General features: G+C 42.2%; 1 protein-coding gene across 7 annotated transcripts in view; it reads right to left on the bottom strand.

The window, feature by feature from the left end:
• Positions 1-21,984, bottom strand: part of PHF20L1 (PHD finger protein 20 like 1) — a 65,559-nt gene extending 43,575 nt beyond the window's left edge. For 6 of the 7 annotated variants that reach the window (XM_045861009.1, XM_045861012.1, XM_045861013.1 and 3 more), the window contains exons 1-4: positions 21,691-21,984; positions 19,514-19,633; positions 1,786-1,957; positions 1,559-1,643 (exon numbers count right to left, since the gene is read on the bottom strand). In XM_045861009.1, coding sequence (XP_045716965.1) covers positions 1,559-1,643; positions 1,786-1,957; positions 19,514-19,596 — 340 coding nt within the window. In that variant the 5' untranslated portion in view covers positions 19,597-19,633; positions 21,691-21,984. The remainder of the gene's footprint in view (positions 1-1,558; positions 1,644-1,785; positions 1,958-19,513; positions 19,634-21,690) is intronic. The other variant, XM_045861011.1, reaches the window with a different exon arrangement.
• Positions 21,985-22,330: the final 346 nt, after the last annotated feature.

The raw sequence follows: 22,330 nt of genomic DNA, 5'->3' as shown, positions 1-22,330 counted from the left end.
GGTTTTGCTGTGTTTTGTGTTGTTTGGGGTGGATACTATTATCCAACAGCATTGATTCATTACTCCTTCCTTTCCTTCTACAAACGGTTACTGCCGGCCTGCTCTGTACTAGGCTCTGGACTTGACCCTGCGAAAGCCCAGGTACAGAGAACACAGGAATGTGGGCGCCATAACGGAGCTCTCCAGAAGCCCCAGTGCAGCACAGTGGGATCAAGGCCCCCCAGAAAAGGAGAAGTAGCTCACAACACTGAGATGTCCCTCAATGCTCCCTGCAGTGAGGTCACTCGTGGTGATAAAATCATAGCCATATCTGCTATTTCGATTTATTAAAACAGTAAATGGAATGACACCTTTGTAAAGTTGTAATCATATTTCTAGCTAGATGACTGACTTACTTTTTCACACCTAACATTAATATAACTCTTTTTAAGTGTTTTTCTATCTTCTTACCTATTTATCTCATTTATTGTTAAGTTTAAAACCTCAGCTTAAATCCCTTCCATGGTTCACCTCCAAATAAAATTCAAATTCTTCAGCAAGACTGTAAGACACACCTATCCTGACTTCTCTATGGAACCTCTTCTCTGGCTGTTCTGCCCCCTTTCAAGGAGTCCCTCGCTCCAGTCACATCGGCGATGGAAGTTCCTAACGAGCGGCGTGCCTCTCTCCTTCTGCACACACCACTTCTTCCACCAGAAAGGCACTTATACTCCCTCTGCACCTAGCTGACTTGCTTGCCTTTCAGGATCGGTTTAAAGGAAGTGTCCCCTTACTTAGATTAAATGCCCTTCTTGCAAACAAGCTGTCATTCAGTGTGCTTCTTTAGTATTAGAAAAAATGAGTGGTCAAGTTTGAGAAATAATTTAATAGAAACACTAATGTATTACCAACTTGAAAGATATATTTATAATTATTTCACAATTGTTTTTAAAGGCTATTTTAAGTAATAAACTTTAAAAATTAGTGTATTTTCAATAGTTCAGATAATAGTTCAGTACTTTTCAAAGTAATTGTTCTACAAGTGTTTTGTAAGTTCATTACCTGTACAGTAGATTGACTGACCTTATGCCACACTGACACACCTGAGCTCTGGGTTATTTTCAACAGTTCTAATCAGAGCAGTATCAATATCAGATACCACCAAAGGTTACTAGAGAACAATCAACCCTCAGTTATCTACAGAAATTAAGAAAAAGTGCCGGGGAAAGATGCAACAAAGGAAACCCTCACACTAATGAAGTTCCATACTCCGTCCTCAGGAAACAGCGCAGTCTCTCACTTCCAAGTCAAACTGGTCTGACTCGCCCTCTGCCTTGAACCTGGCCTCACACTGGCTGAGGCGAGCATCTAAAAGTAGCTCAGACAACCAACTGGAAGTAGGGAAGTAGAAATAAAAAGCATACAACATAGAACTGTGAACTGAAAACGAAAACAAAATTAACCATCTGCCTACCTCTACCAGCTGAAACAGTGTATTTAGGCATTAATGAACATTAGAAATACATTAAAACTTTACTGTTAACCCCATCTCAGATCTCCGAGCACCCCAGACACGCACCTTCCTTGTTAACGGCCTCGATCTTGGCAGGGTAATAGCGGCAGTCCGTCCACCGAGCCAGGACCTCTTCTCCAGCTTTAAAGTCCTAGTTTAAACAACTTTTAACATCAATGCCGTGTACAGTAATAAGAGTTTCCTTAATAAAAATGAGCTTTTGTAAACTTCAACAGAATTCCTTTTAAAATACATCGTTACGATCTAGCAGGTGAAAAAAGCTTGCTACTTACAAAGAAATCTTCCTCGTCCTTCAGACCCTCTTTCCTCAGCGCCGGCCTCTCAAGCGGCCGCAGCCTGTTGCTGTCCCAGTAGATCCACTCGTCGTAGCGGTGACTCCAGCGCTCGAAGTGGACCAACATCTTGCCTTCCTCATAGTCAATTTTTTCAATTCGTGATGGATACCTCAACAATAAAAAGGAGCTTCATATCAAGAGAAAATTCTTACATTTCTTTACACAGAGTATGAAAAAGTATGAACTATCATTTACAGTGAAAACCACAAACCAAACAATATGGGTCCATATTTTTAAACTATTCAGTCAACAAAGTTTGCTTTCTTATTTTTGTCTTTTTTTAATGATTATTCTCAATACCTGATAAAATCAACACTCTGATAAACTCCCAATGTAAATAATTATTGCACAAGAGTCCTGAACATTACCCGATTAATTCTAATCCTAGAACTACCTACAAAATATTAATAACAAAGAAAACAGAAACCATCTAAAATATGGTTAGAAAAACTGAAGACTATTTATGGCTATACAAACAACAGTATATCCACTGAATGGAGATTTTTTCTTTATTTTTTAAAATGATTTATGGTATTTTTTCTTTTTTTATTGTTGACAATCATACATACAAATGGCCCCTTTGTCCCTTCCATGAAAGGATTCTAGTATTTAAAGGTGGTGTTTACAAGTCATTTTTCCATATTTTCCAATATTTTATGAGAATCAATGGTGGTAGAGGAAGCACAGTTTCACCTTAAATTTAAAAACATAAAAGTGACAAAAAATGACATGTTGTTCTGTCTTCATGTGTGATGATTCTCCCACAATTCGAAAATGTTAACTCTAAACTTTTAAAAAGGCAAATTGCTTCATCATTCCTCTTTTAAAATTTTATTTTATTGATTATGGTATTACAGTTGTCCCAGTTTTTCCCCGTCCCCCTCCACTGAGGGCACCCCCACTCCCACAGGCAGTCCCCACACGCTGTCCCTGCCTACGGGTCATGTGTATGTTCTCCGGCCACTCTGTCCTCCGCTGTGCTGTCCAAGCCCAAGCCTCTTCTGCAACTACCGATCCGTACTCCCTGATCCCTCCACCTTTTCTGCCCATCCCCCTCACTCCCTCATCTGACAACCATCAGAACGTCCTCTGCATCTGTGATTGCTTGTTCTGCTTATTTCAGATTCAATCATTGATACGTATTTATGCCATTTTATTGTTCATATTTTTGATCTTCTTCTTCAAATAGTCCCTTTAACACTTCATATAATACCGGTTTAGTGGTGATGAACTCCTTTAGCTTTTTCTTGTCTGGGAGCTCTTTATCTGCCCTTCAGTTCAAAATGGTAGCTTTGCTGGGTAATCTCGGTTGTAGGTCCTTGCTTTTCATCACTTTGAATATTTCTTGTCAATCCCTTCTAGCCTGCAAAGTTTGTTTTAAGAAATTAGCTGGCAGTCTTATAGGAACTCCCCTGTGACTAACTGCTTTTCTCTTGCATTCCTCATGTACTATGTTAAATGTTCACAGCCGATTCCATTTTTTTTAAAGAATTAAATAAACTTAAGAATTCAATAGCAGCACATGGTAGATGATTGTGCCATAATAGTTTATTTCATATTTTTGCTAGTTTTGGAGGAATCTGAAATTTTCGTTTCCTCTGGAAAATTAGTTTTGAATATATAACGTGATAGGCCTTATGTAACTGAAATTCCGAAAATTACTGCCTACTTTACAGACCAGTCATGTGACTCAAGGCTCCTTCCACAGCCCAGGGCCCTGGCTCATTCTTTGCTGTAGCAGAGCTGCCTCCCCTACTTTGGTTTAATAACACTCAACTACGTGGAGTTTCCCGAGACACACACACCATGCTGTCAAGCATTTGTGCTTCCGTACATTGTTTTTTCTGCCTCGCCCTAAGCTGCCCTTCCCGCCCTAAGCTGCCCTTCCCTTCCTTTGTACGCTCATCATTCCAAACTCGGTTTAACGTGTAACCACTGGTGCGAAGCCTTCCCCGCCTCGCCTCCCTCCCCGCTGCCGACGACACCCACCTCCTCACAATCAGCTCCGTGCAGCTTCCCAAGCCGCGTGCTGCACAGCCTTCTCAGCCCTTGAGATGTTAATATGTGCCCCACAAAAGAAGGGTCCTGTGGTCAATAAACTCAGAAAATACTGGATTTGGAAAAGCTAAACCACTTTCTTTATTCAATGACCTCCTGGTCCCATCACAAGATGGAGATAAAGCATTCACTATTATCGAACTTATAGGACTGTATAACCTTTTGCCACGGAGTATTTATTACCATTTCTTGGGATGGGGCAGCCCCAGGGAACACGAGGTAAGCACACTCTGGCCTGTGAGCTTTGGGGAATGAGCCATGCCCATCCTTGCATCCCCCAGCATCTAGCGCGGTGACAGACATACCGGCCACGCAGAAAACGCTGGACGTGAAGAAGAAAAGATGATGTACATGCTTCTCCGGAGCCAAGAAGTCTGTCCACCCAGTTAGATCTTTAAGTTAGATCTTACCCTTAGTCTTTCGGGGAGTGGGTGAGGGTGAGAAAGACTCTGTCTAGAAAAAGCATAAGGCCAAGAACACTGAGGTTACCATATCCCTCCGGTGGACACACTGAGCGTGCCCACCCACTTAGAATCTACGCTGTAATGCTGGTCTTCGGCAGTGTGGCTCAGGTTGGTTTGTTTCTGCTGTTCTGGCTTTCCACAACGCAGAAATGTCAATAGCATTAAGGGAAACGTAGGAGTAAGGCTTTCATTTATTTTCCAACACTCACTAGCCACTTAACTACTGTAAAGAGATTTTCTGTCAGTTACAAAAATTGGTAAATCTCTCCCAAAACATAAAAGCCTCTAATTTCACATATTTACTTTCATATCTTTTAAATTTTGAATAAAAAATAAGGAGCTTACTCTTAGGTTCCTTCACATTCTAAATATACCCAATCCTATATACTTGAAACACTTCTCAAAGTGAGAACAGTCACGAAGAGAGAGTTAGACATTATCTTTACTGCCACAAGATTCAATTCAGTAAAAAATCAGGATCTGCCCTGGCTGGTGTGGCTCGGTGGACTGAGTGCTAGCCTGCCTGCAAACCAAAGGGTCACTGGTTCAGTTCCCAGACAGGGCCGGATCCCCAGTAGGGGGTGCGCAAGAGGCAGCCACACATGGATGTTTCTCTCCCTCTCTTTCTCCTTCCCTTTCCCTCTCTCTAAAAATAAATAAATGAAATCTCTAAAAAAAAAAAATAAAACAGAGTCTGAGTTCAAATAATTTAAATCTGGATCGCATTTTTAAGTAACTTATACTTTTCCTAAAATATTTTGAATCTTTTAGCTGAAAGGATACCAGATATAACAAGGCTAAAAATTACATTCTAGGGAACTTCTTCAGGATAACTTACAGCATGTTATACTCTTTACGTAAACATCCAAAGATGTGTTAACTTTGGATGATGGTCAAGAACTAAGTAACAGGAATACCTAAGATTATCTATTTTAATTTTTATAATGTTTACAAATCCAACTTTGAATCTTAAATAAAAGTGTCATAAATATTATTATTAGCAAGAATGTCCAAGTTTCTGTTCATTCATTCATTCAACATATATTTGGGCATCTACTAAGATTAAGGCACTTGCTAGGTAGTCTGGTAGGAAAAAGGAAACATCATTAACGCCTACCTTCCAGGAGCTAAGCTTAGAGTCGGAGGAGCAGACAGAGAGAGAAGAATCAGAGTCAGATGAGCATCAGGGCCTATGTTCTTTCAGAGTGAGTGTCAACGGCTCTTTACAAACCTCCTCTCGTTGGATCCTGGGGACCATCCAAGGTATAGTACCACAGTCCCCACTTAACAGATAAAGATAAAGACTGACCCAAAATACGTGTGAGTAGAGTATTCGAAGCCAAACTAATTGACACAAAAGCCTACAGAAGAAATGGGATAAGGCCTATATCAAAGCGATTATATCATACACAGTACACTGGTAAGTATACACAAAAATTTTACATAAGATGCTATTATTAATAGTTCAGAGAAAATTGGAAAGTTCACCAAAGGTCCTTGGGAGACACTGTTTACGTGGGTCTTGGGGAGGGGGGACTTGGAGGATTTACACTTAGCGGACACTGTGCCAACAAAGGTAAGGTGTCTACACAGAGCATTCCTCATCTACTCACTCGGTGTTCATTTACCTTAAATCACCGTGTGACTCAAGGCTGGGCAATGAGCCAAGGCATAAATGAAGATTCAGAGACAAGTCCAGGCGTCCAGGACCTCCTGATCAGAGAACGAAGGGGCACTTCAAAAAACAGTAAGGTGAATGAAGGAGAGCTGTGGGATGCAGACTAGCAACCAGTTAACTAGATTCCAACTACTAAAGGGCTCTGAAATAGCAAACTAATAAAACGATCCTTTATTCCACAAACAACAGGGAATTCCGTCAAGTTTATACTTCATTTGGTTATCAATTATACCCTAGAAAAAAAATCCCAACATCAAGATCTTTGCTATACTTGTTAAAATGCACAAAATGGCAGTTTAACATACAGTTTTACACAGTGAAAAGGTTTCTCTGTCCTAGCATATGGCCACAGTAATAATGCTTTGATATACAAAATGAATGAAAAGTACTGTTGAACAAATATATTCACAAATGCCTCTCCATCTTGAATTACAGCATTATTTTGATGCACTATTTATGTTTTATAATAATTTTAGTGTTGATGGGACATTGGATTTTTGGCACTAACTTTGGAAGATGTAGTGATAATGTTTCCATTTTGTCACTGTTTAAAAGGCTGAATCATGGAAAGCTGTTTGATAACAGTGACTAGGCTGAGTCCCGGGCATTTATGAAAGATGGTTCAGGGGTAAGACCATCAGCGACATGAAAAAAGAAAACACCATGGTTGGCATCGCTCGACAGCTCAAAAGAAAGAAATGGAGAGAAGGCAACGTTATTAGCAATATGACTGGCAATTAGCATTGCCAAAATCGACATACAACTCTCTCACCCCTTATCATCCGTTACTGCAAAATGCCACAAAATTCCGCTGCCTTCCCTATTACATGCATGTATCACTTAAATAGTATTTACTTGTGTATAAGAAAAGGAACTGCCTCCATTGCTCTGGGTCTACCTCATTCTCACATGTATTTGAATCCTAGCAAACAGAGTTCACTCTAAGCAAACTTTATAAAAAAAACGATCCACCCTAAAACTGGGTCTTTCTAGTTTACTGTGCTTAATGGAAACAACTGGCACTCAGAAATACTGAGCAGCCTTTATAAAAATTCTTGCTGAATTTAATAAAATTTTCATACATGCAATTCTACTACTATAATCCCTCAACTGATTTCTTGAATCACTGCGGTCACTCTTCTCATGAGCGAGAAACGCAACATGGAAATGACCATCACAGACGAATCCCGACACTGGCTCGCACTGCTGTTTCCACGGGCAGGTCCTGACTCACCCAGCAGACCAGGGGACTGTCATCCCCTGAAGCTGTACGCAAGATGGGTGCTTGGCTCGGATGTACACGAGTACTCTTTCGAGGTGGGGTTCCGAACTTGAATCAGACTTTCAAAGGGGTTCGTGATAAAAAAAAAAGCCTTCTAGAAGGCAAAATCATCTATTAACGCTCCAACTATGGTGTGCCATTGTTTTTGGCAGGAAGAAAGAAATGATGAGCACACAGCTCTGCTAGAACTGTAACCTGATAGGTTTCTTTAAACCCCTGTATAGTCAGTGTAGTAACAGTAAAACAAACTGTCTTTGAATTTAGGGAACTCATCCTGATTTGCCATCGAGTTCGATATATCCAGATTTTTACCTTTATTGCTAAAGAAAATCAACCACGAGAAAATGACCAACAAAATCCTTGGTACACTTAACAACCTAGGTTATCAACCCAGGATATCCTAGGTTTAAGCCGAAGGACAGGGTTGTGAACTACTCACTGATAGGTTACAATGCACTAGGCAAAGCCAGACAATACTGAATATGCATCAGAATTCACTTGGAGTTTCAGCTAACCATTTAAATAAATGCCATATTAATCAAAAAGGCAAAGTATTTTTCAAAATTGCCCCTATTTTCAATAAATTACTCATTGAAAATATATATTAAGGTCTGTCTGGAAAAAGTCCATCTATTGTTAATATAACAAGAACAATTTGCATGACTTTGATGTGACCTGGCAGCCAAGGAGAGTGGACTGGAATGCACATGCGTGAACAATGATTCCCCCACTGTACTAGTCAGTGGGGGCAGTAGATGCCACTGAGTGAGCATGTGCACTGTGTGGCCGTCACATTCAAAATGACTGAGCGAGTAGTGCAACAAACCTACATCAAATTTTGTGTTAAGCTGGGAACGTTCCTCCATGGAAACTATTCAGATGATTTAGAAGGCTTTCAAGGATGATGCAATGAGTGCAGCGCAAATAAAAGTAAGGCACAAACACTTCAAAAGATGGCTGAGGATCTGGTGCAACCGACCCACACTCTGGAAGGCCTGCAGCAGGCAGAGCACCTGAGAGTGCTGAACACGCATGGGCTGCAGTCAACGAAGATCGGTGACTGACAGTGCGAGAACTAGACGCTGACCTGGGGACTCCAAAAACTACTGTGTCCAAGATTTTGGCATGAAACGTATCATAGCAAATACGTTCTGTGACTTCTGCACCCAGAGCAGAAGCAACATTGTGCTACAGCTGCTAATGACTTCATTCAAACCACACTAGTGAACCAGATTCCTCAAGAAGGTTGTCACTGGAGATGAATGGTGGGTCTAGGCTGCCATCCGGAAACGAAGGCCCAGTTGTCCCAATGGAAACCACCAGGTTCTCCATGCCCGAAGAGGGTGCAGCAAAGTCGCAGCAAGATCAAGACCATGTTAACAACGCTTTTTGATTGAGAAGGTGTTGTCCATCAGGAGTATGCCCCTCCAATTAATAAGGAGCACTGCCTCAATGTTCTTCGGCAGCTGAGAGATGCAATACGACGAATTCACCGCAGCTATGGGCAACTGGTGATCAGCAGCTTCGTCACGACAACAGGCCCACTCATGCATCACATCTCAGGCAGAGCTTTTCAGTAAAACACCAAACCAGCAAGGTGACTCAGCCCCCCTTCAGCCCAGATTTGGCACCCTGTGACTTCTGGCTTCTCTCAAAACTAAAATCACCTTTGAAAGGGAAGAGATTTCAGATTCAGGAAAATACAATGAGGCAGCTGACGGTGATTCCAACAAAGGATTTTGCGGACTGTTTTCAACAGTGGAAGAGATGCTGGAAGAACTGTGTGAGCTCCCAAAGTGCCTGCTTTGAAGGAGACTGAGGCACCATTGTTCTACGTACAATGTTTCTTATATCTTGTATCTTTTTCAATAAATGTCTCTATCTTTCATATTACATGGCTGGATACTTTCTAGACAGACCTCATATTTTCAATAAGTACTTTTGTTTATACTGATAAGACAAAAATTTTCTAATTTATGTAAATTTAAGAATTGATACTTTCTCATTCATTTCATGTAACTCAACAAATACTGTCTCTAATTCACTATGGGATAAAGCTACATATACAAATAAAATACTATTCTAATCAACCAAATTCAGGAGGAAAGGAAGAGAAAAAGGGAGTAAAATAAGTTAATGCAATCACAATATAAAGTAATAGCTAACTCACACAATAAAGATCTATTACAGCAGCATACAGAAAGAGCATGAAAATTAGATGTTCTGAATAAGGGAGTTCTTCAATTTTCAAAGAATGAAATACACTTGAAATATGATTTAAACATAATCTAAATGTTTGCAGAATCTTAGGGAGTTAGGATTAACAATTCAAAACAGTTCTGTGGATAACATCTTCATAAGCAAGAAACTAACACATACAAAATGACTAATACATATTAAATACATATTAAAAGAGCGAGAAATAGGAAAGAACTTCCTTCCATATGACTGTCATGAGAATTATTTGCCAAATAATAAAAATTAATGTAGAATGTATCCAAAGCAAGCATAATATCCTTATAACCTAGTAACCTTCTAAAACTTTTAGCTTCCTGGGAGCACTTTAAATTTACATTATACTTTGCAGTTTGCAAAAATGTTTTCTCATCCACTCATTGATTAAACTAAAACAACAATGTCACCTAATAATACTATAATATTTTTAATAAAGTAGGTTAATCTGTTTACACTTAAGAACACACTGAAAAGAAAAACTGTTTTGATTCAAAATCTGTATTTCAAAATGAAGTATAAATACAAATGACTCTGGGCTCTCCAGAGCATTCTGATGACAAGAGGCCCAAACCACGTCCTCTCTCACACTGAGTGCTGAGAATCCAGTCACATCCCCCAGCACACAGACCCAGTGCAGACTTGCCAGCCTCCGTGCTTCCTACGTGTCCACGACCTTTGCAGGAGACAGTGGGTGAGATCGGAGTTAGCTGTGTATTCTCCTGTGGAACCTGCCACCCTTCAACCTAAGGTTTCATTTCAGATCACTTGGATTCAAGCTCCCATTCCTTTCTACCTCCTTAGCACCTGAATCTCCTGCCAGCGGTTCATTCATACCGTGAGTTCTAACCAAATCGAAACACCTGCGCCACAGCGTTTATACTCATTACCATCTCCCACAATGAGAATCGGACCATCCACAATTCCTTTCCTACTCTACTAAAAAATGCCACCAGTATTTTACTCAAAGCTAACATACGACATATAATCCGTTCAGGCTAACATGACCAAACTCCTTATTATTTACTTTTGTCACAAAACACGGAACTCTAGCAGGGTGCAGTCCAACCTGTTCCTGTTTAAGATTCAGCACTTGAAAAATTCCTTTACTACTACAGTGTCATACGTGTTTATATGCCCACTGACTAAAGCTGTAAGAATTTACACTGACTTCTTTTCCATTAGGCGCTATTTTCTTAGAATAACCAATGTTTCTGACAGTACCATTACTAGAGCCAACTCACATATTAAGTGCATGGTGGCAAGTGGCAGAAACCATGACAGGCCCCTAATGCGCTGTCTTGCTCAGTGCCCAAAGAACCCCACGTTAGGGTCACCAGAGAGGTCACCGAGGTCTGCAAGGTTAAGGAATTGGATCCAGTAAAAACAAGTGGTGGACCCTGAACTTTGAAGGTTTGCCTGTCCTTGGGGACTGTTTTCAACCAAACTATGTTCTGCATCTGGCAACTGATGACTTCCGGCTCTGCTGCAATGCCCACATACAGGGGCCCTTACCAAGAGCTACTGAAAACAGATAAAAAAACTATCAAATTATGCTGTCTGTTTATTTTTTCTTGAAAATTTAATCTTTTGCTTTTGACACAAGTAAAATTCCTACGGTTTTTGTGGGTCTAAAGAATACAAAAAACATTTTATTATACTGTATAAAATAAACAAGCAAAAGTAGCTTAACTTTCATGTTTGAAAATTGTCATGATATAACTTTTAAAATTAAGATAGGAAATCTAGGATGATGTGTTGCAAAACTAAGAAAATCAGTGACTTCAAAAATGAAATTAAACTTGTCAATCTAGTTTGACAGATATGTATAGTTTTCCACCAATAAGTCAGAGCTCATTTACCATAATTTGCTCCAATGGAAACCAAATTTTATGGTATCCCCAAAACTTTTGGGGGATACCAACTTATTTTTCATTCTTTACCAAGTCACCAAAGTTCAATACATGGGCACCTTATGTGAGTACTAGGGGCCAGACCTCGCCCACCAGACCACGTCACTTCCTGTAGGAAACTTACCCCTCAGCACCTTACCTAACCACCGTGTGCAATCCTAGAAACATTCGTTTGGTATCGAAGAGGATTGGTCATGGGGGGTGAGGGGGGACAGATTTTTAAGATGCACTGAATGTTACATAAATATCCACATCCTTTCTTCAATTTTATTATAACAATTCTCTCAAAGTTGAGTTAATTATAATTACTGAAATAACAATATTTGCATATCAATGTCTAATTTAATAAAAAATATTTATGTGTTGACTAATGGTCTGTGGGAGGTAGTGGTAGGGGTGGTCAATAGTTCTTCAAACATAAAGTCATATAAAAAGACTAAAAAGCCAGAACTCATGAAGAACAGCAGAACTAAGCTGCCTTTTCAATACCATATTAACTCTTAAAACTAGACTACTGATATTTAAAACCTAAAACTAGTACAATGTATTCTCCCTCAGTTTAAAAAAAATCATTTAAAAACAAAATTAAAAACCTTTAAGCAGTTATTCATAACAATATATATTCAGCAAATCTAGAATTACTAACATTCTTTTTATTAGGAAGCATTTTACTTCTCGTCATTTTTTAAAGACTTATTTTTGGAGAGAGGTGAAGGGGGGAGAGAGGGAGAGAAACACGCATCTGCGGCCTCTCCGCCCCCCGGTGACCGGAGGGCTGGGCCTGCCACCCCACACGGGCGTGTGCCCCGACGACAGGGGGCAGCGTCCGACCGAGCCACACCGGTCAGGGGGCAAAACATTCTTTTTAGTAGAAATGACTTCCATCACAGGTAAACTATTTCCCAACTAGTGGTTTTAATCAATGCCCCACCACAGAATAAAGCATTATGTAATGTGATGTGACAAGGGTTAAATCTCACAATTCATAATAATAATATTCAGCAGGAATGATGTAACAAATAGGGAGCTGGATGCCTGTTGATATGTGATGGTTGAGCTTCAACCAAAAGTTACATAAATGGCCCTGGCTGGTGTGGCTCAGTGGATTAAGCGCCTGAGAACCTAAAGGTTCCTGGTTCGATTCCTGGTCAGGGTACATTCATGGGTTGCAGGCCAGGTCCCCAGTAGGGGGTGCACAAGAGGCAACAAAACACTGATCTCTCTCTCTCTCTCTTCCTCCCTCCCTCCCTCTCTCTCTCTAAAAATAAATAAATTCTTTAAAAATACTTTCAAAAAAAACTTTTTAAAAAGTCAGAAAAATAAATAGAACTGTCTTATTTGTTGGCCCAGCCTGTGCCATCATATGGACATGCAGAGCCCAGCACAAAAAGCCTGAGGCTCCTGGACCTTACACTACCGTCCACTTGTGAAGCAGGCCGGGAAACCATCGGCATGGAGGTTGGATTCGAAGTGAAGTTTGGGAGGAAGACTCTGGGGCGGGCAGACCTGAAATGAACCGGCCTCGCAGAGCGCTGCAACTCCCTGGGACAAAAGTGACATGGGCACACTGGATCCCCCGGCCCTTTCAAATGCCGACACCTGCGTATCGCTGGAGCAAGTCAGGAGGGCAGCTGGCCTGTGGACATGGAGACCGTCTGCTCCTGGAGCTGAGCCTCACAGCTTCGGGGCACCGATATATGAAGCAAAGGGTTAGAGTAAGAGATCATGAGGCTTGGAGCCAAAAGACCTGGCCACAGGACTTGACTCTTTTGGCCAGACGAACTGCAATTTAACAGTTAACATCACAGAACGTCAAATCTGTCACTTCTAAACAGGTAAAGATCATCCTTACCTGACAGGCTTCTTGTAAAATTCAAGTGACTTAATGAATATATTCTAGAAACCCTAAATCATTAGAGATCATCTCTCTTAAAGGTCAATCCGAGATTAATTAAGACCACGGACAGTGTTTTGTCTTTAGCAGCAAGGACCTGAACCACCCCAACTACCCAGCCAGGCAGGTAGGGCTGGAAATTGCAGATGAAGGAAGAAAAAAACTGAAGCACATCAAAGTAAAAGCAGGTCAACAGATCCAATCTGTGAAAAAAGAGCAAAAAGTATTTCTGGATAATGCATCACTTTGTGATATACTTACATCTTGTTTCCTCTAACGAACATAAAGAATTAAAAACAGAGTATAAATCCTGAATATTTCCATTGCTATTCACCTCAAAAACTTTATGTTCAGGGTAATAATTCTGTGCAATATAGACTAGCGGTTCTCATACGTGGGCCGCAGACCAGCAGCATTAGTGCGACCTGAAGACTGTCAGGAACACAAATACGGAAGGGGCTCCCTCAGACCTGCCCCGGCGGGTAAGAAGCGGTGGGTGTTGGGCCCAGCCATCTGATCTCACTAACAGACCCTCCAGGGGAGTCTGATGCAGTTTAAGAATCACTCTTCCAGACTTCACCTGAATCACTTGAAAAACTTTAGTGTCGATGAACTTTGTGAGAGAATGAATTTGTTAGTAAACTGGTACCACACAGAAAGTTAGGGAGCTAAAGTATCCTACTGGACAAATATACTTTTTAAAATCAATAGTTATGATTGTAACTTCAAAATTAAACAAGTAATGGAAGAGCATTTACATGATAGGGCAGGCTGGATAAAGGGTAGTAACCTGCCCAATACCATTAAACTCCAAACAGTTCAAACCTCCGTATTTTTGTTCCAAAATACATTCACCTTTCTCCACTTCTTCCAACGTCGCTGTCTTCTAGTGACCAGCAGTCCTGAACAAACTGCGTACAACTTCTCCCCTCTGACTGACTCCTGCCTCCCGTCTGTGATGTACCCCTAGGTAGGGTTTAACAATCTGTCACCACTGAATAGGTGGAAAGTAGATGAAAAACTTTAAGTTTCTAATTTAAGGGAACTGAAAGATCACCCAGTGAGGCACGCCCCTTCACTTTTAGGGACACTCAAGCAGAAAAGCAGCTCTCCAAAGTCCCACGGTTAGCTCCTGGCGGAACCGCACTTACAAGTCGGGTCTGAAAGTCTCTGCCATTCAGGTCCTCAATCTGGAATCCATGGACAAGCTTTCTACGAATTATTTTCATGTATAAAGGTGATTATACAGGTTTCTGAGCCTATAGCTGAAACTGAGTTTTCAAAGGTAGTGACTCAAATTTCTACAAATTTCAAACTCACCTAATTTAAATATGATTTGTTTTTAAATTTGATTTGCATACTATTTTCAAGAGTATTCTTCTCCAAGTATAGATAATACAACTTACCCCACTAATATTTTCTTTTGAATAGCTAAGCCCAATTAGAAAAAAGCAATCCTTTTTATTCAGAAAACATGTACTCTTATTTAAATCAGAAGGCACTTGTACTTTCTACAATCTAAATTTCCTCAACTTTCCCACTCTATTAAAATTCTGTTCACGAATATTTTAAAAACGCACATTTGCAAATGTTCCATACAGTTCAAAAACCTCCAAATGTGTGGAAACAGCATTTGCCAATTCAAATTTATACTGTTCTATCAAACTCTGATACTTGGAGACATCTCCACATTTTTTTAATCTTTCATTTTCCTTTCCTTTAGATCTAGAAGAGAAACATTCCCCAAAAGTCAGAAGAGCATAACTTATCTGAATGTTTTAAGCTGGCGCTATATCTCTAATTTTTTTTAGGAGTAACACAGAACACACTATGTGATTTGTTTTCCTAATTAAATCACATGCTACAGAGTAACTGTTGTAATTTCAGCCACAAGACAGAAGTTACATCAGCAGTCAAAACCAGTCTGATTTTACCACTTTTCTTACTGAACAATATGTAGAATGATTAGATACTTTAATATTGGCAAGAGTGCTTTGTAAACTATAAAACTCTAGAGAAACAAAGATTTTATCACCTCAAAAAGAAGGATTATAGTTTGTTGCAATGACAATTTTCCTCTTACATTCCAGGCCATTCTCATGTTCACACTAAAGCTACATTTAAAGACATACACACTTAAGTCTTCACATCCCCAAAGATTTATTTTTCAGCTTCCCATCTTCGCTTGCATGTACCTCAGTGCTTTATAATTATGAATTATTGTGTAGAATTTGAAGCAGGTTTAAACATTATTTTACCCGGTCCTTAAAATAATCCCGTAAGTAAATGCCGGTAACACTGCTTCCATTTTGCTGGTAAGCCAGCGAAGGTCAGGACTTACCGACGTTCACAAGATCGGAAAGGGACCGTCTGAATTGGAACCCACCCGAGTGTGTCCCCAACACAGCTCCAACACTGACCCTTCCTTCCCCCACACACAGTCCGGTGCCAACAACCTGCATCCCTGGCCGTCCTCCCGACGCTACCGCACAAAGAGGGCGTGAGACTGACACGTCGAGGTTCGGACGTACGGATGGAGCTCACGGTGGGCACACGGCGGCGCCGAGAGAAGACGGCTGCTTGTGTTCGCTGTAAACGTTCCCATATTAAAGGTCTTTTAAAGGACTTGTACATTAAATGGCTATTAAGAAAGAAATTAAATGCTTTCAGTGAAATTACAAAATTTTTAGAAAGCGCAGCAGCCTACACTGCTCGGCAAGCGTTAGGTTTAGTCGGAGTAGAGAAATCCAGGCCCCGGAACCCAAGACACCGGCCTGCCGCAGCGGCGAGGGCGGGGGGGGGGCAGTCGCTAGGACCAGCGGAGAGCCAAACCGTCAATGAGTGTTCTAACACAGCTGTCAGACTGCTTTGAAAGTAAGTAATAAATCACTACTTAAAATGTAGAGTGTATTTCCCAAGCTCAAATATCTTTATGAGCTTTAAAGACCATGGGATATAATTCACTCGAGCAGTAATAATGTACTTTTCCTAAGAAAAATACATTGAGTCTTCCTACTAAACCAAAGCTACCCCAAATATAAAAGTGGGAGCTTAGCCTTCAGTTTATTTCTACCCACTAAACTGAGAGCTCGTCCTTTTATTTATAGGGCACATAACAAAATTACTGTCCTTTTGTATACAGGACAAACTCTGTACACATAGGACAAATTCGCACTTTAGGGGCTCGACTACTGCAGCTGCCCCTTTGCATTTCTCTTTAAAGGTAACATTCCAGCCTGCGATAAGCTACTTCCTTAACAAGAGACACGGCATTGATCCTATTTGGCCTGAGTGCAGTGACAGTGAGTGGTATTTGCATTCCTGCTCCTCTCTCCCTATCCCATTCCTGCAGTAATTTGAGAGACAGGGGTGTCAAACGGGGCCTGAATACCTCTCCAAACGGGTGAGTGAAGGTGGAAGGGCGCACGACCAGTGTGGGCACAGCAGGGGAGACCAGGAAAGAAAGCAGGGAGAGAGGGTTACGAAGAGAGGGTTTACGAAATAAACACCCTTATTTCAGTGTGTTTTCAGGGATTAACTATTTTGGCCTCATAATATCAAAGTTTCTCAGCACTCAAGCTTCTATACTTTTACCTGATACTAAAGCAAAAAGATATAAAATTTACACAAAATACAGAATGAGACATGTTGCACTCTTGCAAATATTAAAGTTTCTAATCATTCTGTATATTGTTCAGTAAGAAAAGTGGTAAAATCAAACTGGTTTTGACTGCTGATGTAACTTCTGTCTTGTGGCTGAAATTAAAAAATGGGACAACATGAACAACGTTTATCTCATTTAGAAGTAAAATCTGTTAAGTCTCACTGAACAACTTTTGTGCCCCATATAAAACTCAGTACATCTTAGCAATTAATTATCACCCTACAATAAAGCACTTTAATACTAAGTTATAAGGTCACCCAAGTCTAGTTCTTGAAACTGACATTAATAAATAAACTCACAATATTTCAATTACCTAGGATATGTACATATAACATACTTAATTCCTTTTTAATTAGTTGTAGCAGAGTGCTAAAAATGTTCACATAAATAAGCACATAAAAAAATCAACCTGATGGCAAATTCCAGTAATTGTCACATGTAATTATTTTGGTTAGTGTTTACTTAAAGAGGCCATTACTCTTGGGGTAACTGAAATTAAATCTAAGCTTAGTGAGTATATATGCAAGTTATCACCCTACCTAAGCACTTAAGAATTTCTTGGTTGAGAAGCATAAGACAGTGAAAATTTAAGCTACAACTTTCATTTGTTCTCTGAAATTCCGTATACTCTAAGGGCACACTCAGGCTGAACTTTAAAAGTGGTTCTCTTTTATAATCTTTTTACTTTAACTACTGGATCACCAATTTAACAACTGTTGAATAAGTAAACAGTTCATCACAAACACCGGTGTTAGTGATTTCTCACTAACACCGAAGTTAACTATGCTAATATCCCTGAAGTCACCGAGAAAGCTAATAAGGTGTGTGCTTCTCCAAAAGTGGGTGTTAGTTCAACTGCAACTTTGTCAGTTTGAAAGCCTAAGAAAACATATTAATATGAATTAAGTAATAATTCAAAAAGCCGGTAATTAAAAAGAATAAAAAGAACTCCAGATTAACACCAAAGTAAGAAGTAATATTTCTCATACTCTTATATCACAGAGATTCAAAAAGTGGGCCCTCACAGTAAAAAGCCTCCTGTGGTCAATCAGACTCCCAGACGGCCCATGGCTGACTAAACCAGCATCTTTTGCTGCAGGGGCTAACTCAGTGGCTCTCGACAGGAGCGCGTGTCCGATCCCCCAGCGAACACCTGGCAATGTCTGCAGGTGATTTTTTCGAACAGGAGGGATGCTGGAGCCTGGTTCCAGGTGCTTCCCCAGCCCTTCCTGGGAACTACCATGTACACTTTCCACCCGAGTAACAATTATGCCCCCTACAAAGAAGGAACCACTGGGATGGAGCTCGAAAGAATGGGGCCAAACAGTTGTGCCTTCCCACTTCAAACTGCACTTTCAAACTGTCCCAAAGCAGAGGCCCAGACAGAGGCCATGAGCCTGGGGGTCAGGGACTTGTGGAGAGCTCCAGCGCCAGAAGCTAAGAGACAAAAACCCCTGGTTGACCCAAAGTCAGATATCACAACAGAACAAGATTTCTCTACCTGCCACTGACAGCCCAGGGAGTCGACTAAACACACATCAATCAAAGGCAAACCTACAGAATGCCCAGTGTCTCAAAGGGCGTTACAGTGAGAGAAAACGGCAGAAAGCCCGCCAGACAGACAGAAAGTCCCCCAGGTGCTGAACAAATGGGTGTGGACAGGGACCGAGGCAGCGACGCTCCCGGGAGAGATGCCCTCCAGGGCCCCCCTGAGGGTGCAGGGCTGAGGAGGGCAACCAGACGCCGCATTTCAGAGAGCAGAACTAGGCGCCAGGGAGGCGAAATGTGGACAGAGGACCCTTGTTATCCCACTGTGGTCTGGTGACGTCTGTGTGTGTGTGTCCCCTTCTCTCCTTTCCAGGTGGTGATTTCACCCCACGTAACTGATTTTTCCCACCACTACGAGGGGTGAGGGGCATCTGAACTCCCCACCTACCACGGCTGGCCTGGACAGGAGAAGGAGGAGGAGGGGTCTGAGAGGACTGCCCATTTCGTGCAGAGACAGTGCCCACCGGCCCCTAGGCCGCTGCTCTCCGGGCAGGAGGAGGCCAAGGGGTTTCCGGTTTTCGCTGAACTCGTGAAGAATGGCTGTGCTAACCGTCAGCATTCCTGTGTTTTGAAAGTTTTATCCAAAACTTGGGAAGCTGGTTACCTGGACAAATCCCCTCCCTCCCGGCACAATACAGCTCGTGTTAAGTATACAAGGATATAGATACTCTTTATATCCCATTTCCTAGTTAATTATTTGTAGTTCTCAAACACCTAACCTGCTGGTGACCAACATGACTCTGACTAGCCACAGTGTTTAAATGCTAAACCTACAAAGTCTGTGGAAGAGTAGAAAAACTAAAAAATAACGCATATGCATATACAAAAGGCGGACACATTAATGTTCCTGCCCCTGTCAGAACAGCAACAAGCCAGCATGTGGCAGACTAGAAATAACGGGCTCCAGGTCAAGAGCCCCACGCTCTCCGTACCATTTTTGCAGGTAGTCCAGTGCCTCCAAACGAGCACCGATCTCAAAAGTGATTCCGGGACGATTCGGGGGCTTTTTACTCATCTTGAGATCCTATTCTTCAGTATTCTCTTTTCACTACCTCAAGAGGAAAAAAAAAAAGTTAGATTCTGACACATCAAATGTGTAACAAATTAAACAAAATTTTAAAAACATTACGAGAAGTTAAAATAACTGCCAGACTTTTAAGAAATTTGAATGGTGATTATCAAGATCTCTGGGTGAAATACTGTGCAATTTACAGGCATTAAAAAGATTAAGTTCTTAAAAACAATAAATAGATCGGCCTTAAAACTAGCTAATGGCTAGAATGCTTTAAATTTTAACTTGGAAAATACCCGAAAAAAACTCTCCACAAAAACAACTGAAAATGTTTTTCTGTCTTTAAAATGTCAGATGGCTGAGTACCCTGGAATACAAGTACTGAAATTCTTAGGAGAATAAATTAACCACATATTTCAGCAGATATTTACTGTCTTTTAATACAAAAAACTTCTGGTAAGACACTGAGGCACACGTGGAGACAGGAGAGGCAGCAGACACACTCCTCTGCCAGCGAAGACTTGAACAACTAATTTGGGGATCAGGGTCTTTCATTACTTATGATTTTCCACCTTAGTAGCAAAGGACTCAATAACTTTAACCTAACATAAAGTTGCAAAAGAAATTTCTTTCATACACCTCACATTCAATAAGCCGCAATGACGGGGATTTTTTCTTTTAAACCTGAGAATTCATTTCTGCAACACCTCGGGGTAGACAGTGACAGTGGCTGCAACGTTCAAACAAGAAAATGACAAAGCTGTGTCTCTTCCTCTCCGGGGCACCATGTGGAGCACTTGTTATCCTTCTGGCCACGCAGGCCACGTGGGCCACACGGCACACTCGAGGTAGCCTCTTTTTCCCTGAGTCCCTAGTGCCTCAGTAATATGGATGCATGCATTTTGAGACAGCTTTATCCAAATGTAACAGGTAGTCAGGAGTGCAAAGGGATCCCTAAAACCTTTGATATTTACCACTACTAAAATGGCAATGCTCTCTCCCAGTTTAACAAGAACACGCACACTTAATTTGTTTTTAATGGTCGGGTCAAAATTCAAAAGGGACAAAACCTAATAACAAACATAAAAACCAACCACCCCTTACTCTTTGAAAAAATCCGACAGGTAAGGAGAAACATAACACCAATTGTGCCATAAAAATGTGTAAAATCAAACCTAAGTACTCTTGGTTGGGGGAAACTATCCTTCTGCCCAGGCAGCAAGCAAAGCTTAGTGCACTAAAGTTTAACAGCAAACTCGGCCAGAAGGTTATTTGGTGTAAAAGGAACAAAAATATGAATATTTTTAATAGAGGTCTGGTCAGTTTGCAACATATAAGGCAGTTACTTAAATGTCTGGGTAGCAATCTAATCAACCTTTCTGCTGTTCGGCACAGCAAGAACTTACTAAGGGGTTCATTAACGTTTTCTAGGCTCAAACTTAACATCCCTAAGAATTAACACAGTCAAGGCTTATCATTCCCCGGTGATACTTCGGTGTGAGTAAACAGAAAAGGCTCGATTTCCTCGTTCTTGGGTGGAGAGCGGAGGGTGAGGAGGGATTTGAATTAAGGAAAAGTAAAAGGGTGTGTAGCGGGGTGCCTGGGGCAAAAAGAGAAAGGGGGGGGCAGAGAAGGGAGAGGGGTAAGCAGGAAGAAAAGCGAAAACTGGCGGGAGGAAAGGATGGTTCAAGTTGTGAGAGATGACAACTGAGTGGGAAGAGAAGATGAGAAAGAGGACGCTACCCTGGGAAAGTGAAGCACTGGTCAGAGAATGGCCGCGGAGCCAAAAAAAAAAAAAAAAAGGTGGGGAGCGACGCGGGGCGGGAGGAGGGCGGCAGGAGACAGGCAGGAAAGGCTCGGACAGGGCCGGCGGGGAGCAGGAGACGCCTCCAGGTTTGACAGCCGTCCGGCCCTCAGCAGGGGGGAAGGAAGGGAGGGGTGAGGGAGCGGCGGCGCCCAGACAATAGGGGCGGCGAGTTCTGGGGAGGGACGCGGGAGGGGAGCGGGCCGGGGAGAGACACCAAGCGTCGGGGAGTCCCGGGCGGGCGGCCAGGTGGGGCCGGGCGGCCGCCAAGCCCAGCTGCCACCGCCTCTTACCGACTCGGCCTCCTGTCCGCACAGCAGTCGGGCCGTCCGAGGCCGAGCCGGGGCACGAGCAGGGCGGCCAGCCCGGGCCTCCGCCACCGCTTCCAACTCCGCCTCCGCCCAGGCAGCGCCGGGGAGGGCGCAGGAGCGGATCAAACTGGGGCCTCCGAGACAGGTCGGGCCACGGGTCGCGCGGGAGGGAGCAGGTCCGAACCCTCAAGCCCGCTCCGTTTCTGCTGCCATCGCCGCCGCTGCCACCGCCGGCCAGCCCAGACGCGACGCCGGTCCCCGGCGACGTCAGCCGCCCGCGACGCGCCGGAAGCGGGCCTGGGAGCGCCCGTGACTCGCGAGGGTTGGGCTCGGGCGGCGCAGCCGATTGGAGAAGCGCCCTGGGAGGCGGGGTTTGGGGCGGTTGGCTGACAGCTAGCGGGCGGGGCCGTAGTTAGCGATTGAAGGGAGGAGAGCTTGGGGAGCCCTTTGGCAGTAGCGAAGTGTTTGACCTTTGAGAGATCTGGACGAAGCCTGTTGAATATTATCAGTGTTGATTTGACGGAAACTAGGTTCTCACAACTTTTCAACCCCAGCACCTTCAACAAACTTATGTAAATGCACCGCACGCTTTCTTAGATGCCCGCCCCTTTCCACATTAAAA

Source organism: Phyllostomus hastatus, unplaced genomic scaffold (assembly GCF_019186645.2).
Source record: "Phyllostomus hastatus isolate PE091 unplaced genomic scaffold, TTU_PhHast_1.1 phas_scaffold_21, whole genome shotgun sequence".
NCBI classification, from domain to species: Eukaryota; Metazoa; Chordata; class Mammalia; order Chiroptera; family Phyllostomidae; genus Phyllostomus; species Phyllostomus hastatus.
This window is presented reverse-complemented; position numbering and strand designations above follow the sequence as displayed.